Source organism: Corvus brachyrhynchos, unplaced genomic scaffold (assembly GCF_000691975.1).
Source record: "Corvus brachyrhynchos isolate BGI_N302 unplaced genomic scaffold, ASM69197v1 scaffold395, whole genome shotgun sequence".
In the NCBI taxonomy this organism is placed as follows: Eukaryota; Metazoa; Chordata; class Aves; order Passeriformes; family Corvidae; genus Corvus; species Corvus brachyrhynchos.
Window position 1 is genome coordinate 721,739 of NW_008238340.1, and position 18,721 is coordinate 740,459.

General features: G+C 40.1%; 1 protein-coding gene and 1 pseudogene across 2 annotated transcripts; both read left to right on the forward strand.

Annotated features, from left to right (window-relative positions):
* The first annotated feature begins 4,638 nt into the window (after positions 1–4,638).
* LOC103616131 (arylacetamide deacetylase-like 3) lies at positions 4,639–10,450 on the forward strand. 2 transcript variants are annotated; one of them, XM_017735042.1, is made up of 5 exons: positions 4,640–4,721; positions 4,857–4,935; positions 5,306–5,522; positions 8,391–8,454; positions 8,787–10,450. In XM_017735042.1, the coding sequence occupies exons 2-5, from the start codon at positions 4,915–4,917 to the stop codon at positions 9,559–9,561; spliced, it is 1,077 nt and encodes a 358-aa protein (XP_017590531.1). In that variant the 5' UTR covers positions 4,640–4,721; positions 4,857–4,914; the 3' UTR covers positions 9,562–10,450. The 2 variants fall into 2 exon arrangements, with proteins under 2 accessions (XP_008632483.1, XP_017590531.1); XM_008634261.2 differs by having other exon boundaries at positions 4,639–4,935.
* A 1,274-nt stretch (positions 10,451–11,724) lies between these two features.
* On the forward strand, positions 11,725–16,980 carry LOC103616132 (annotated as a pseudogene).
* Positions 16,981–18,721: the final 1,741 nt, after the last annotated feature.

The following is an 18,721-nucleotide window of genomic DNA, read 5'->3' on the forward strand; positions in this document are numbered from 1 at the left end:
TACAGAAGTTTATAACTTCAATTATCCTCTCCTTTGCTGTCTTCACATCACCTCTTTGTACCACTCTAGTTACAACTCACATACCATAGCGTTTTTAAAATAAATAAGCAATTAGAAAACATTCCAAATTTACTAGCTCTATTATTTATAAATAATATTATTTATTTAAAAGCACTTAACACTATTCTCTGCCTATGATGCCCATTCTCTGTACTGCTCAGGGGCAGTCCTGCAAACTCTGGCTGTTTTTATTGCTGTCTTCCTTGTCTCAGTTATTCACTATGTTTGCTGATTCCTGTGAGAGTGAAGACACTGCTAACCTGAATATTTGGAGTACTGAGATTCAGAAAAACCTGGCAGTTGCAGTTGTTATATTTACATTCAAGCAACTTCTGATTTAGTAAGATTCATTTTGGTGTGATGACCTGCCATGAAATCCCATGTGGATGTTCCAGAGCAGCTTTTTGGAATCTGTATGTATGGAGCAGAATTCATTCACTCTGAGGAACAGAACTGCACAGCAGCAGAGACACAGACACCCAACAATCCACCCACATTTTCAAATTCTACTTAACAAAATCCTCCAGTTGAATAAGCATTTCAAAAATGTACCTGCCCTGAACTGCACAACACAAGATCTTAATTGCCATCACTGAATGCTAATACATAACATCTGTCTTTTTTTTCTTTTTAGTACAGTACAACTTTTTACTCCAGAACTTGTTAGCAGCTGCTTAGCCTAGGAGTCATTTGGAAGGGAAAGACTTCAAAGAAGAAGAGGAAGAAAGGAAAGGCTAAAATAAAGATTTATGGCAGACTAAATGGAAGGTGGCTTTCTGTCGTAAGAGCAAAATATACAGGAAGTGGCTACTTATTTGGGTGGGGAGATGGAGATAACAAAAAGGGAGGACACTGAAAGGTAGGTAGGAGGCAGCCTAAATGCAGGGGTAGATGAAGCAAATACACAGCACCTTTAAAAACCAGTATGGTAGAGCGTGTACTAAGGTGTAATTTCTCAAAGCTTCTTACTGTCACTGTGAAGGGCATATTAAATCCATCTCACAGATCAGAAGACTCAGGCTTACAGATATGAAGAGCTCTGAGATGCTTTCAATCAGTTGTTAACATAAAATGAAGAAATGTGAAGGATGGCAAGTTCCTCCCATGCTCCACTTGGTAAAAACAAAGTCAGTTAAATTACTCTACAGATTCTAATTGTTCTGCTAAATTACCTAGAGAAAATAAGAATAATTTTAAAAAGCAAGGCAAATTATATTTACCAGTGTTTCATTTTGAAATGAACATTAAAAAACTAAAGAACTCAACCAGAAGCTATTATTTCTGGGTTTAAATTTTCTTTGGAATACATTATTTTTTCCTGTTTTCTGTTTCCTGACTATACCTGCTGGAGTCGATACCTCTCATCACAGCTGACTACTTTACCACGCTTTAGTTACTCATCGTAGGATTTCTTGTGTTACACAGAGTAGCTCTGCAATAGTCAACTGACTCCAGGTTAACTGTGGTGGCAACAGCCTGCAATCACAAGTGAAATGTGTTGCAATGTTTTAGAGAAAGACTTCACAGGAAAACCAGTAACTCATGACAGTCACAGAATTCATTAGCACCAACTCCCCTGACCCTCCTGCCTTGCGTAGTGTTGGGTTTCTCAGCTCCTGCCTCTTCTGCTAATAATTAAGGGGAAGTTGATGAGTTTTACACATTCTCAGCCTACGAAGCTATGTGGGATTCCACAGCTACAGAAGCTTTAGAAAACCCACAAGACTGAGTCTCGTGAAAACCTGCAAATACCACATTTCCTTAGATAGGTATTGTTATTGTACTTCCCCTTCCCACCATTACTATAACTATTAGAAATATGCCGAAAAATCAAGAAGAGAATGAATTTTAGAATGCATAAAGGGAGGCTTGCTGATGAGAAAATGGGAAGAATTTACCCAACTATTTTTGATTCTGTACTCATCAAGTGCTTCATTAACATTAAACTCCAGAAACATCAAGTTCAATGAATAAAGCATCAATTTGTGATCTCCGAGTAGCTGTTTTATAACAATAAAGAACCACATGAGATCCATAATTCTCATTACAATGTCAAACTCCAGACTGTGTTCATTTTCTCTGGTTTAGTGGAATCTCATCAACCTTTACTTAGTGCAAGGCTGTTCTCATCAATAGGTAAAGACTTTGTGGAAGCTGGGGTTTGAGGATGAGTTTGCTGAAAAATAAAAATATGGCTATAGCAAAACACATCAAACACCCACCATTTAAAGAACTACGTCTCTACTGCCAGAAAGAGAAGAAGCCTTTGTGTTTGCAAAGATACAAGGTACTCACTTCATGCAGTGGATTGAAAGGAAATAAAAGATTCTTTTGACAATTTAGCACCTCGAAAACAACTGGGAAAAAAAACCCACTGAAAACTTTACTGACTGTTTTGTAACAACTTGAGAACCAGACAGTGCCCATAGATATTCCTACCCATCCTGTGGGTACAGGAATAGCTGGCCAGACTGGAAATAGCTGAAATATATGGAATATAAGGCACCAAGCATCATCACACAGTTGTCAATATAAGCATCCTCAGAAGGATCAAGCAGCTCTCAGACCATGGGATTTGCTTGATTCTGGAAAAACATGGACATTGTGTTAACAGGACAAGGAGGACTGAGGTGCAAACAGCACAGAGGTAGAACATGCTCTAAGTCCACATGCAGAGAATGCTCTAAGAGTAACATATTAAGAGATTAAGAGTAAAACATTAAGGTATTATTTTGAAACAATTTCTTTAACAACAGAAAGGCTGTAATGTGGAAAGGAAAGATTTTTGTTCAGATTGTCATGAGTGTACAACAGATTTTATAGACAACTGCCAGGGCATAACATCAAAAAGCAAACCAACAAAAACCCTAAACTGTCCCTTTGTAAATTTATTTTTAAATAAAAAGAGAGTAAAGCAATCTGCCTTCCACTCTATCAGATTCATCAAGGTTTCAAAACAGAGGTGGCATGTGTGAGGTGTTTTGGTTTTGATTAAAGCTGATTAATTATTGACTCACTGAATAGGAGAAGAAGTCTTGTGTCAAAATGGTGTCAGCAAGAGCTAACAGCAGACAGACATGTGCTCTTTGGTATAAGGCTTTCATAATCTGATCATATAAACAGCAGGTGTTTAATTGCCTTTGGTCACCTTTAAAAGTTTCATTTACTGCCACTGAAGTAGGAATTTTTTATTCTTGATTAAAGATTCTTTTGAAAGCACAGAAATTGCTTCCTCTGAGGATTCAAATATAAGAAATCATCAACAATGCTGAAATACAATATTCAAAGCTGATCTCCATGTGGGAATTTATTTCAGGATATTTGGACTGATGACACAGACATCAGAAATAAACAGTAAAACTGTGCTGTTCTTACAGGAATATATGGCAAAACAAATCCAAACCCCTGCAGGCTGTGCTGTAATATCACACTACAGAGAAACCATTTCTAAAGCAAATAACCACAAGCACCACTGGGCTGCCTCAATTGCACTGCAGACCGCTGTGGAGAACATCTGATGAGCTTAGGACAGGCTGAGCACTGGCCACGGGCATCTGGGTTTGGCTTCAATACTCTACAGTCTAAAATTTTAACTACCTATATCCTTAATCTGTGCCCTGTGGAACGGAAAGGCTCCAAATCAGCCAATCTCAGCACAGAAAAGGCTCTGATGACCTCCCTATTTCATAAACCTTGGCATAAATTTACAACATTGCTTCATCCCACATATTCTTACCTTCTCAAGCCAATGTTGTGCAAATCAGCTGTGAGTGTTGCTTTGATTTAAATAATATGCTAATGAAACTAAGGACTAATTCAGTTTTCAGATGGGAATTCCACTTTAAAAGCCAAGGCACAAAAAAGGTTTGGGACCTGTAAATTTTAAATCGTGTAGAAAACATAATTCTAAGTAAGAAAAACACAAACCAGAAAAATTGCTTCACCAAACAACTGCCACCAACTGTTACCATCCTTCACCAATACACATGTATTCATAATGCCTCTACATTGAACTGCAAACAAGAATAACAGTGAATATGAAACACTGAGGGTTAATCAGTAAAAAGCTTTCAGCAGAAACAACAGTGGCTTGAATCTACAAACACACCCCCATGTGTCTGGAGAGACCTTCATGTACATTAAGGCTTGCACTAATTTTAAACACTGAGCAAATATGCTCTTATTTAAAGCAAAATTAAAGCATGAATATGTTAGTGCATTCTCCTACAAACAAGAGTATTTTGATTTGAGTATTTTTCTTCTCAGAGAAGTGTATATATACCTTGATGACAAATGCAAGTAGCTCCATGTCACTAAAATTTAACACTGCAACAGGAATGTCCATCCAAAATGAATCCACTACAAACCAAAAAGACCATCTACAAATCAGGCCCCCTCTGAATAATAATTTCTCCTTGTTAGCAAAGAGTTCATAGTATCAATCAATTCCGTATACTTTGAATCCCACCTTTTGTAAAGGGTACCAAGAAAGCATAAAGATGTGTTGCCAATAATGTCATTGTCAAAAGAAGGGTGGAGAAAATTGCATTACATTGCATTGCAACATTAATAAACATTTAATTTCTGCATATGAACTGAGCACTCATTCTCCCGTGAAGACTCCTCAGATGCACTTGAAAACAACGCTTAACACAGCACTGGTATTATAGCATTCACTCCCACTGAAGTGAAATGGCATGTGTTTTTTCGACTTTAGCAATTATAGGAATGTTTTTCATTTCTCCTGTTTTAATACCAGCATTGTTTTTGGGGGTTGTATTATACGGTTTTTTCAGCTCAGAACTGCCACCTGGAATTGAGCAACCTCTAAAGCTTCGTTTTTTCCACTCTTTGATGATTACAACCATGGTCACAGTAAGTTAAATTTCTTAACCTGGGGATTTTACTTTTCCTTGGGTAGGATATTTGGGAGCTGGCGGATAATGGCTTAAGGGAATAAAAAAAAGAACAAAGCAATTCACACTCCTGAAACCTGTAAGCATTGATATATATGAATGCAAAACATGTTAAATTAACATAAAATTGATATGACTAATCTTAAAAGCTTCTTTAGATTCTTCAAACTGCAGCCACTTTATGCTGGGAAACTGTTTCACTTGAGAATTTAAAACAAATATCTAGATGTATCCTGTACACAGTGAACTGCATGTACATAGAATAATGCTGTCTGTTCAGGAACAAGCCAACATTACTCCTCTTCTTCCAAATTCTTTCTTTTCAACAGGGAAAGATTTTGGAGAAGCTGGGGATCTGCAATGATTTAACCATACTGCGAGTAGCACTCGATGGGATACCCCCATGGAGAGATTACAAACTGCTTATCAAAGATCTCACAGTATATGAGGTACCATTGAGGATTTATCAGCCCAAAAGCCCACCTACTGGCAAAAGAAGAGGAATTCTGTATTTTCACGGAGGTGCCGGCACATTTGGGAGCATTAGTAAGCAATGGGCAAGTTTTATTTTTCAAGTCAAATCCAAGTCTTTACTTTTTTGCCTTCAGGCATGTGTCAGTCAATGTCTGCCCTGTCCTTCCCAGTGTCACCAGTCTTGGCAATCGCAGCGCTAACTAGAAAGTATTTGTGGAATGAATAATCTTGTGTTAAAGGGAGTCACATCTCTGCTTCCTTTGGGCTAGAGACCTGTGATCCAGAAATCCCTCACCCTGCTCTCAGCTCTCAGTGAGGGACTCTGCTCTACTAAGACTACTCTATCTTACATAAAAGATATTATATGGGTCCCAGGAAGAATTTAAAGAATACATTAAAAAAAAAAAAATCTGTAAATAAATTCCCATTCAAGGAATCCAAATGAAGGAAAATACAAATAACGAAGGAGCAATTTGGGGAAGTTTGATTCTTGTGATGACATGGAACAGGATACTTGATTTCTTTTTCAAAAAGGGAGACAACCCTTGTCTCAGCAACTGGGAACTCTGCCTCCTGACTGCTCTGGATCTCCTTCTGAGCAGCCGAAGCTCCGAGTGCCTTCTCTGCAAGCCAAGGCCCCTAACATGGAAATACGGACTTCATTCCAGGGGTCAGGCAGGGCAGTTTGAGGGGTTTGAATCCTTTACTGTTTCAAAGTGTAGGTTTGCACTATACTGGGCAGACTTCAGTTTCCTGGCATCCTTCAGCCCCATGCAGGAACCATGCAGGATCCTGTGCCACAGGTTCCCCTCTGCACTGGGGCACAAATAACTTACTCTGCTGTACTCAGAGCACGGGAGTCTGGGTGCAGTGTCAGGCTCACATCTACAGCTAGTCTGGGTGGCTGTGAGGACTCCAGGGATGACACTCTGTGATCTAAGTGACAGGTGAATTCCTCTCACTGGAAGAAAAAGCCACACCACAAGTTGCACAGTGAGTCCCTGTTTACATGGCATGGCTTGATGTAACAGCCATACCTGTACACAGAGAGTGGGACCTGACCTTTGGCTTCAATTCCTTTTGGCGTTTGATAACAGGAAAGCAATCAACATGATGACAGGCTTTCAGAAGGACTTGGGGAATCTCCAGCCTAGGAAGGCTGAAGTCTGCAACCAGCAAATTAGCAGATGCTACAATGAAGAGAATCAGTGGGCAGATAACTATCACTTATTCCTCAAATGACTATCATGCTTCACAAATCCCAGAAACATTGAATAGTTTGGGTGGGAAGGGACCTTAAGTCTCATTCTCATTACAAGTCCCCACCATGGGCAGGGACACCTTCTGCTATCTCAGGTTGCTCCAAGCCCTGTCCTACCTGGCCTTGGACATTTCCAGAGATGGGGCAGCCACAGCTTCTCTGGACATCCTGTCATCCTGCCAGGGCCCCACAATGCTCACAGGGAAGAATTTCTTCCTAATATCTAATCTAAACCCACTCTTTACCAGTTTGATCACTTCAAGCTTTTTAAGTCAGGAAATACATGAATAAAGAAGACTGAGTTGCTAAAACCCACTTTGATTTCCAGAAGAGTCTCTTAAAGAGGCTACACACCCATGACATAAGAGGGAAGGTCTTTCATTTGGATAAAAGCTGATTGAAAAACAGAAAAAATATGGGTTATGGGAAGGTCCTGTGAGATTCCATAAGGTGATCTGTGCTGGGGCCAGTGCTAATCAATTTATTCAAACACACAAAAGATGGTGCAAGCTGATGTGGTATTAAGTCCGCTGAGGGTCATAAATGGATGGCTGAAAAACTGCAGAATGTCTTTATGACAGCAGAGGATCAGACAATAAAATGACAGGTGAAATGGCATGTAGAGAAGTCAAACAGATGAACAGAGCATTATAAATGAAGTTATAAATGATGTTATAAATGAAGCAATGGACTCCAAGCAGAAGCAGGAAGAAGATCTTGCAGGAAGGAGGTCTTGGCATTATGGTAGGAAGTTGCCTGAAAATGCTGACATACTGCACAGTAGCAGTCAAAAAGCAAATAAAATGCTAGCAACTATTAGTAGGAAAGGAAAGACAAAACAGGAAACTTCTTTATACCACTGTAATAAATCCATGGTGTATCTAAATATAGTGTAGTGCTTATAGTTCTGGTTCCCACTGCTCAAAAAGGATAGAGCAGTACTGGAAATACTTGGAGAGGCTGCCTAGGTAAGAAAAGTATCTCCATGCAGAGAATACGTGAATGGACTATGACTCTCCAGGCTGCAAAAGATGCATAAAGACAGATACACCAAGTGACTACAAAATCATGAGAAGCAAGAGAAGTTAAACAGGGAAGGATTTATCCACCATTTCTTACAGTACCAGAGTCAATGTCACCATGTGGAACCAGTGAATGCCAGGTACAAAAGGAGGAACTAGAAATTACTCTTTGTAAGCAAGTGAGAGAACTCCTCCCTGTACAAAGCTGTTATGGTTAAGGTTAAAATCATGGGCTTAAGAAGTGGTTTGGTTAATTCACAGAAGAAATACTAATCAAGGGCATTAGGTATAAAGACAGCTTCTGTCTCAAAGGACCACCCTGAACTCAAATTCCTGTATGCTCCTAATTCCTGCTTGTCCCCAGCTTACACTCTCCTTAGACACCTTTTGTTGACCACCAGGTGAGATGCGAGACCAACCCAGACAGATTTCTGGGTTTCCTTGGTATCACCATCCTTACATGCTTGTGTGATGCCCTGAGAGCCACTGACCAACAGAAAATGTGTTAATGTGTAAAGACCACATTCTATAACACGAGGTCCCTATCAGTCTCATGTTGCAGGGCCTTCCACACAGTGTATGTTCAGGGATCTGTATTTTAATTTCAAAAGGATATTTGATTTTCAAATCATCATTTCTGATAAACTTTCTCTTTAGGAGCCTTTGAAAGAGTATGCCGCTATATGGCCAAAAAATGCAACTCAGTGGTTGTATCTGTTGGGTAAGTGCTATTTTTCCATAAAAGTGTTTATGGGAATACAGGTCTCAGTTGAAACTCTTATGAAAAATATGCTGAAAATATTTACTACTTTAGATTGTATACCTATTTTTCACTTAAACCTTTCATTTAATTTAGAAATGTGCTTATAGGCAAAGTATTCTAAAATAGCTGTAGCATCACTAGTTTGGCTTTCCAATCTACACTATTTAAACCCAAATATAATCTTTAAAATAAAGAAAATAAACTCTATATAACTACCACAGCAACTGCAAACAACACAAATTGAGTGTTTATAACTCCACTGACAATAAGCACAGTATTTGACATTTCAGGTACCGTCTGGCTCCTGAACACCCCTACCCAGGGCAATATTTTGACTGTCTCAATGCCACCTTATACTTCATGAGGAATTTAGAAGAGTATCATGTGGATCCTGGTCTCATCATCATTAGTGGTGACAGCTGTGGAGCTAATTTTGCTACAGTTATTTGCCAAATACTTCTCAATGACAGAGATCTGCCAAAAGTACGTGCTCAGGTCCTACTTTACCCAGGACTCCAGGGGCTGGATTTCCATTTGCCCTCCTACCAGCAGAACGCTTCCGTCCCCATGTTGTCCCGGAAGATGGTTATCTACTTCTGTTTTCGTTACCTTAACAGAAAACCCACAGTATGGAAAGATGTTTTACAAAACTGCCATGTTCCTGAGAGTATGAGACAAAAATATAAAAACTGGGTAAGTGCTGACCTTATTCCTGATGAATTTAAGATTAGAGGCTACATACCACCGAAACCCGCATCATATAAACCTGAAGTCCATGAAGCTGTCAAAGAAATTTTAGGAATAACATTTTCTCCACTTTTAGCTGAAGATTCCATTATTTGCCAGCTCCCTGAGTCCTACATTGTGACCTGTGAGTTTGATGTGTTGAGGGATGATGGTCTGTTATACAAGAAGAGACTAGAGGACAATGGTGTTCAAGTGACCTGGTATCATAGCGAGAATGGCTTCCATGGAATTTTAGCCTTTTTTGGCTATGGGATTTTTTCCTTTTTATCTGGACATAAGATAATGGATAGTATTGTGAATTATATAAACAGTTTATAGAAGTATTTTTCAGAAGAAAGATGCAAGTCATGCCGTATCATTGATGAATTTATACTTGGCAAGGAATGTAAACATTTTTGATTTATGGTTCGGATTTTGACTGCATTATGTGGTTTCCGATTTCTGCTTCATAGTGACTCTCAAACAAATGTTAAGATTATTTAAAGTGCTACCATTCTAGAAAATATTCTTGTAAAAACACACCAATAAGAACTAGATGCAAAGGCAAGGACCTAGCACATCCTGTTTCACTGAAACTATAGCAATTCCAGTATCTTTGCATGGCTGGCACCCACTGAAGGCAAGAGACAAGAATATCCGTGAAGATTCTTCAACAGCCCAGAAATGCTGAAGACAACAACCAAGGTCTGCTTTGGCCCTTGAGACAGACAGGAGGTGCTGATGGTATCAGATGGAGAACTCAGCTTCTATGAAGTCTTACAACACACACTGAAATTGCAGCCATGAATTTAATTTCTAGGGTTAGTCTGTACAAAGACTACACTGCTCCAGAAATAGAAAAGTCAAAAGGAAGGCTCCTGTCTGGAGTGGAAATCCTAAACTGGAACTAGCATGGGTTTGATTTTGTTTGGGATCTGAGAAATGATGTTTAATTTTGGAACTTCACTCTCAAACTGGAATCCCTGAACGTTGGTGAGTGTGGGGATGTTAGAGAACTGCAGAGGTGAGACTTTTCTGTAGCCCTTGTTTTCTTTCAAGGTTATCTTATGCTCAAGGCTACCTGTTCTGCTGTGTTGAAAAAGTTCTGAAAATCATGTAAAGAAGGCAGAGAAGCACAATTTTATCTATATTATCACTGTAATGCTATGGTGATCCTGTAATGCTTTCAACAACAAAAAATAAAAACTAGCACTGCAAATACTTCTAAGAGTGAGAGTTACATTTGCTAAACACTTACTGATGGATAAACCAAACTGAACCCCCTGTGGTGAAAGGAACAACACAACTCAGGCAGGCAAAGACCACAATCTTGCTAATTCTACCTGGTCACATCTGTGCTGTGCTCAGCAATTAACCTACCAAACAAGTGGACATGACCACGTAACTGTGAAAACACAATACAAACTGAAAGTCCACAAACACTGCTGGATGGTGTTTTTTGCTGGTGGATTTTCCAAATCTGGGCTTTTGCAGATTTTTAAAACAAGATTTCCTTCTACTTCAGAATATTTTACGATGACCATGTGCCCTATTAAAAACACTCAACTTCTCACTAGAAAAACAGTATGAAATTAATTTTTTATAAAGTTTTCTAACTAAAATGACATGGTACTCTCCCCCCATCACTTATAATTTGACTTTACAACAACAAAAAAAAACACTAAACAAAAAACAAAACAAAACAAAAAACCACCCCCACATTGCTACCTAATAATGTTAGATTTTTACCTATTTCCTTTCCCTGTGAATTTACAATTTAAATGTTCTAACATTCTAGTTGTTTGAAGAGTTGCAAACTTAGATTCCCAATTAATTAATCTGCATCATTTAAAGTACACATTAGCACAATCCTACTCCTCAGCAAGAACAAGATAAAGCAGTTTGATTTGAAACTCTTTAATCACTGGTTATCTTAAGTCATTTTAAGCTGTACTTGGTGCACACAGAGTTACTGAAGGTTACCTGCAACAAGGTCACCTGATCGTGAATCTAAAGTCAGCCTCCTGTGGCTTTTTAAAAGCATTTTCTTCTGTTAGAAGAAAACATAAATACTAAAAAGAACTGAGATTTGGGTAATGACAGAATTTTCTAAGTGCTACTTTCCAAAGAGCACTGGTGACAATCCCTTTGGCCCTTTTGAGTGACAATCATCACATGCAGATTCCCACTCCTGAGGAAACTCTTCAGATGGGTGTTTTATAATGCCACAAACTAAAAGCACACAAATGCCCTCTGTCTATTTTCCACCTCCAACTAATTTAATACTAATGCAGTTCATTCATAACACTCTTCTCCCAGCTAAGCACTGGTTTCATGCAAAAATTCCAAAATGCTGCTGGCATGGATCTGTTAACAAATCAAGGACTTTGACCAACTTATCTTTTTTGAGATAATGGGAATGTGGGGGAAAGAAAGTGGGAGAGGGAAAGATACTTGCTAATGTATTTGTAAAAGGGAGGAGAGAGATTTTTACTGGAGCAAACAAAGAACAGGAAGATGAACAAAGAATCAGGAAGTAACAAGCCAAATATATCAAATCAAAGACGTCTCAGATCACTACAGTTCAGCAAAATGGCAGTTGTACTCACAGTGCTGGTGTTATTCTTAGCTGGTTTTCTTGCTGGATTTATATTGTTGGTCATGGGGGCAATTAATTTTGATTTTTCCAACTCAGAAATTCCTCCTGGAGTGAACCAGCCTGCAAAGCTCCGAATCATTCATATAATTTTAATATGCACAGCTGTGGTGGTAAGTGAACCTGGTGTGATTTCTGGGGGAAGAACAGTGAACCTGTAGATTTTAAACTTAGTACAATGCTAGAAGCCTGCATGGAATTATGTTCCAGAGACGAGAGCAGGGCATTGCTGTCATGCTGCATGTTTTATTTAGCTGAGTGTTGCTAAAGAAACTTTGCCAGACTTTTAACACTGCACTGCTCTACCCCAGTACTGCCCAGCTCTATCTTAGGCAGTACCTATTGCTGCTTTAACACAAGTCTGTCAAAGTCTGACTGTGCTTCTGCCCTGACTTGAGCTGACCTAGTAATGATTTGATTAATTATGTTTATTCATTTTGGATCATTTATATTTCCATTCTGGGTTCAGACTATACCAGATGTCTCTGGGCCAAGTTTTTCTTGGTTGTGGGGATGACAAGTTCTGTATTTATTTTGAATATAAAGTGAGAAGCTGAACATTTCAGAACTGGCTTTGGGAAGGGACAGTTTCTGTCACATAAGTGACAAAATTAGGTAACATTGCCCAAGAGGAGCTGAAGGCATTCTTCTGCCCAAAGCACATTTATGTAACTCCTGCAGCAACTAAGTAGGATTCTCTGATGGGAATGAGGGGCTCTAGCCAGCCCAGCTTCTCCAGGTGAAGCAGTCTGTAAAAGCGTGGGAAGGTAATCAGTCTCCAAGAGCAGCACTCAGCATCTGGTGAGCTCTGCTGACGGAGGAGCTCACTGAAACACAGGTATTTCTACGTAACGATAGCATGTCTCATCAGAGATGCTCTGATGAGACATGACATCAGATTGGAGATAACAGAGGTTGTGCATATATTTAATAAATTTATTTAATGGAATACCTGCAAAGAGAGACAAACTATTTAAAATTTAAAAAGGAAAACTAAGAGAAAAAAATTCTCTGTCAGAAATATTCTAGATTATAGTTGACCATAGTAAAGAATTCTAAATATATATTCTCATGCGTTGGCTGCACAGAAGTTATAATTAGAAACCGAGATTACATCACTTAAGCAGCTGGAAAAGCCAGTTGTCTTTGTATTATCAATCCACTGCCCACCATAAACCAGCATTGTATGCTGCAATGTAAACAACACAGGGTGAAAGAAAAACAAGTTGAATGTAAAAGTTAAGATATTCTTGGAAATCATTTTATCATGCGTGTATGCAATTGGAGACACTAAGACTAGTTTCTGTAACCAATTAAAATCAGTATATTGTAAAAAGTCTTAGTTTCTGCAAGAAATCTTTCCTCAAGATCAGGCACAAAGAATATTATAAATAGCTGGAATCACTGAAAAAAAAGGCCTACATTGAGAGTCATGGCACTACTGACTATCCATGCAAATCTGGCTGTCTAATAAGAAATATTCAGAACAGAATCCTGAGTACTATGAACTTGATCCAAATGTTCCTAAGGACTGAAGTACTGGTTGGCATGGCTGAACAATGCATTTCAAAACAGGGGGTACACCCTTTTTTTTATTTACGCAAAGCTATGTTGGAGCAGTAGCTCTGATTTGTATTCATTTTCTGATGCCTGGCATGAATATCCCTATGGCATAGAGAATGAACAGAAGTTCATTCCTACTAAATACCTCAGGATTTTCTTGTCAGTGCATGGCACACATCAGTGAGACTTAAAGAGACGGATCAAAAAGCTATTATCAAATATATTCTTAAATTAGTCAACTCTACTTTGGGCAAGTGTCTGTACCACGAAAATCAGCACCAGAAAGACCCGTCTTTCACTATGTTTCCACATCTTCTGGGAGGCAAGGATAGAATAACCAGTGAAAACCAAATTTGCTTTCCATGTTAGGTAAAGGACCCGCTGAGGAAGCAGAGAGATCTATTTCACCTTTCACCAGTCTGTTAATGTTGCATTGTTTGGGGTTCCATTCTTTGGTTCAGGTAGCTCTCTCATGACCTCTCCTGATGCTGCTGTTACTTGTTCAGTTGTCTCCTACACCTGTACAACTACTCTCTTAGTTCATTACTGCCCTAAAAATACATGACTTAGGCACCGTGAGTTTACTGTCCACACAGTTCGTTTCCTTTGGAAAATACAGGATCTCTTGAGTGAGATCTCTGTTCTCTTTGCCTTTGAACAGGGAAAGATTTTGGAAAACATTGGCATCTGCACTCAGGTGAATTTTGTACGGTACATGCAAGGAAGAAAGACTCTGGGGGCGGACGCGAAGCTCTTCATCAAGGATCTGTGGTTTGAGAAAGTGCCTGTAAGGATTTACCAGCCTAAGGCTCCATCTGCCAGCCAAAGGAGAGGAGTTATGTTTTTTCATGGAGGAGGATGGGTATTCGGAAGTCTTGGTAAGATATCTAGCGGAAAAAATATTATAGTTTAGTTAAAGAAATACATACTTCATAAATAGTAAAGTCGGTTGTTTCTTGATCTGTAGCAGTTGCAAACTTTGAGTATAACCACAGCTTCAATCTTGTAATTCTTGCTGTCGGAAGAAGGCATCTGCTGTGGATCACGTGATTTTTCTTACAGGACAATGATATAAGGGGAAAAAATAATGAAATAGGAAGATGAGGAGATACAAAAGGACTGAGGAGCTGTGTAGGAAGCAGCAGAGAAAAGTACAGAATATTTTCTTCTTGCAATTCTTTGACTTCTCCAATAGAAAACATCTCTGGAGAGAAAACACCCCAACCCAAACCCAAACCCCACCAAATCTCTTTCAGAGACCCACGAAAATCTGTGCCGCTTTATCGCCAGAGAAAGTGAATCTGTGGTTGTATCTGTGGGGTGAGTCTTTCCTCATGCTGATTTTGAGAGATTATTTCCTATAGTGTAAATATCACCTCCTGTCTCCCCAGTCATAGCAACAATCTTCCTCAGAGAAATGTCTCTATGGGACTTCTCAAGCGTGGGATTTACAAATTCATTCTGCTGTTGTTTGGAGCCACTGAAGACTCACTTGGGCTGTTTTCACTGTCTAATTACATCACAAATTATACGTTGGCATATCTAGTTGGAAAATGAAGTTTTGAATCAATATTTTCAAATTCCAAACTCAAAACTGCTTGTAAACAGATAGTAAGCTATATGATCTCCTTAACACTTATTCAAGGAAAGCCTGCTTGATGCTTAGGGAAGCACAGTGTGAATGACAAGCTAATACGTTATCAAAATACTGGCATAATGGTTCAGATTATGAGGATATATAACATAGCTTTACGTAACAAAGACATAAACCAGAAGTATTGTCATTTGTGTCCAACTCATTAATCATTTGTGTCCAACCCATGAAAAGCTGAAGCAGAAAGTAACTAAATGATTGTCAGTAAAACCTACATAGAGTTGGCATCTGAGTACTCCTGTGTTGTTAAACACCTAAGAGACATCATAAATAGATGATATAATAACAAAATAATCTGCACCACCTACTCATGGTTTATTGATGATAATACTGTGGAGAAAAAGAAAATTCTGCAGAAATCAGGGTATTGCTGGTTGCAGGAACCAGGACTTTAGCAGTACATTTAAAACTATTTCCTTCTCTTACACTTGTCTCTGTGTCCCAGGTACCGTTTAGCCCCTGAGCACAAATACCCCGCTGCATACGAAGACTGTCTGAACGCCACCCAGCACTTCCTGCAGCACCTGGAGCACTACGGCGTGGATCCTGCCCGGGTCATTGTCTGCGGGGACAGTGCTGGGGGCAACCTGGCAGCTGCTGTGAGCCAGACCCTGGCAGGCAGGTCAGACTTCCCCAAACTCCGTGCTCAGATCCTGATCTATCCAGGCCTTCAGGCGCTGGACTTCAATTTGCCATCTTATCAACAAAATCGGGGAGTCCCTCTGTTATTCCGGGAACGTGCTGCTTTCTACATGTTGCAGTATCTAAATGGAAATGCAACAAATCTGGAAGAGGTCTTGGAAGGTTCCCATATTTCTGTAGATATTCAACTAAATTATAGGAAGTGGGTGAGTCCAGACAACATCCCTGAAAAATTTAAGGTCAGAGGCTACAAACCACGTGTGCTACTTGACTGTACAACTGAAGTTTTTGAGAAAGTGAAGAGATTCTGTGAGCCCATGCTGTGCCCGCTGCTGGCTGAAGACACAATTCTTCAGCAGCTGCCAGAATCTTTCATCCTGACCTGCGAGTATGACGTGCTGAGGGACGATGGCTTACAAGAAGAGGCTGGAGGACAACGGGGTTCGAGTGACCTGGTGCCACCTCGAGGATGGATTCCATGGAATCATAAACTCATTTAATAGTGACTGGTTGTCATTTCCAGCTGGAAAAAGGGGTCTTGATAATATTGTGGATTTTCTAAGAAGCTTATAGCAACATTTGTCTTTGTTTCTGTAAGAACTGCCAAATTTCTGCCACCTTTTATGCTTCTAAATTCCATATAAGAAGTTCAGATAGGAACATTTGATAAGAAGCAATTAGCCAGTGTGATTACCATAAAGATGTTTCAAGAATACTATGAAAGTTTCTTTTAGAGCTGTTTGAAGTAGTCCATGCACAGTCTGCCTATTTTAATCATCTGTTTGGACTACACACTTGCTACTCTCTCAGTACATATAAAAGATGCAGTAAAATTTTAAGCCAACATCTGATCTGACCTATTTTATTCAATTACAGTCGATGGTTTCATTCTTCCTAGAAGTGTGTGTTTTAGCAAAGGAGAAAGACACTGACACTACAGTGCTATAATGCACAGCCTGTGCTCTCTGCTACACCTAGCACCTGAGTTTAAGGTTCCCAGTCACCAATTTGAAGATGTCTGTGGGCTAGGTAACTAGTATTTTAGACTCAAAAAAATGAAGTCACATTAGTTAACTTGACAGTTAGAACTGCAACTGTTCCCAAGAGAAATACTCTATTGACAACTTTGTTTAAATTACAATGGGAAAATGCTTTAAGTGTTTTCATATGTTTATCAAACATGTGGGTATGCTGAAAAACTTGTTCTTGTGCTTGATTAGAATCCTAGAATCACAGAATGGTTTGGGTTGGAAGGAACATTAAAGTTCATCTTCCAACGCCCTGCCATGGGTAGGGATACCTGGTCTAGCCCAGATTGCTTCAAGCCCCAAATAATCTAACAACAAAATAAGACTTACGCATTTACTTTTGCAGAGCATGGTACTTACCTTCCCCCCCCGCCCCCCCACCCCTCCCTTGTTCCCATTTTCTTTCCTGAATGTCCTTGATAAAAGCATGTATTCCAAACTATGTAAAGCATGCCCACAATGCAGGAAATGAATGTCCTGGCTGCCGATCAGCTGCAAGGGACAATTTATTCTCCACATTCACTGGCTCTCTGTCATAGACTAGAACTTCATTCAGGACTTAACTGCAGTCTCTGAGCACTCACTATTATCATCCACAATCCAAGAATTCTGTATTCAATACCAGACCCTTTATCAGTCCCACAATTATCATAAAGATAAACAGGAGATTAAACACATTGACTCTTCTCCAGTGTGATAACTGTTGGCACATTGCACAACATTTCCAATGACTTTAAAGTGAGTGACACCTGAAAGATCTCTTGCAACTGGGACTGCTCCAAGCCTTACTGTTACCTTAAAAAGCCAAATCCCAGATAGGCGTGAAGACACGTCACCTCTGGATAGGTGAAATGGCATTTTTTTATCTGCTGCCAATGATACTACTGGCAATTTTTGTTCCTTCATTCATATCAGCAATCATAAGAACAATTTAAACTGAGTATGCCAATTGCAGCATCCCTCCTGGAGTGAGCAATCCTGGAAAACTTCGACTTATTGTTGCTGTTTTGATTGTTACATCTACTCTGGTGAGTAACTCTGCTGTGACTTCTGCCAGAAATGTTGTTAGATGTTATTTTTGCTGTATATGTAAATACCAGAATCCTGCCAACTCCATCAAGGCTTAAATGATGGCTTTTCTCTTCTGGGGGCTTACTTGAGAGGACAGTTTTTGGAAAATCATTTCTGTTAGACCTCAGTCAGATTTTCCCTGTTCCATAAGGATTAAGACAACTATAAGAGCCCAAGCTTTATCAGCTGAGCTTCCCTAATTAAATTTAAAATTAAGAAGTGAGATTGCTTTGATTTCCACTTTAGGTAAGCACATATGATGTTTTTAGGCCATTCTTGGGGCTTTCCAGTAACATGGAAGGCTGGGTAATGGAAGTAGCAGTAATGGAAGATTGGATGCTTTCTAAGATGACAAAACCAGAAACCCCATAAACCTTAGAGAGGTGAGAGACACTTGGGAGCACTGCTCCCTCACCAGCTGCCCCTCCACCAGTTGCCCTTCATTGGCTGCCCTTCACCAGTGATCCTTCACCAGTCGCCCTTCTCTCACCAGGAGCCCCCTCACCAGGTGCCCCTTCACTGAGTGTCCCTCACCATCTGTCCTTTTCCAGGTGCCCCCGCACCAGTTACCCCTCGCCAGAAGCCCCTCAGCAGTCACCCCTCACCAGTCGCTGGATGCCAGTTGCCCTTCTGGTGCCCCTCACGAGCTGCTCCTCACGCGGTTCTCCCTCACCCGATTCCCCCTCATCCGGTGCCCCTCAGAGCTGTCCGCGCGCGGTCTCGTCTCAGCTCACCCCGGCTGTGCTCCCTCTCCCAACAGGGCAGGATTTTTGAGAAGATGGAGCTGTGCAGCAGCCTGGCCTTCAAGCGCCGCGTGTTCTCCGGGTGGCGGCCGGGCCCGGCGCGGGGGTGCGGCGGGAGGACGCGCGGCTCGGGCTGTACCGG

Coding starts and splice junctions, on each gene's coding strand:
- LOC103616131 (XM_008634261.2), top strand. CDS start 4,753: ATGGCATGTGTTTTTTCGACTTTAGCAATTATAGGAATGTTTTTCATT. Junction 4,936..5,305: donor TGATTACAACCATGGTCACA/GTAAGTTAAATT, acceptor TCTTTTCAACAG/GGAAAGATTTTGGAGAAGCT. Junction 8,455..8,786: donor TCAGTGGTTGTATCTGTTGG/GTAAGTGCTATT, acceptor TTGACATTTCAG/GTACCGTCTGGCTCCTGAAC.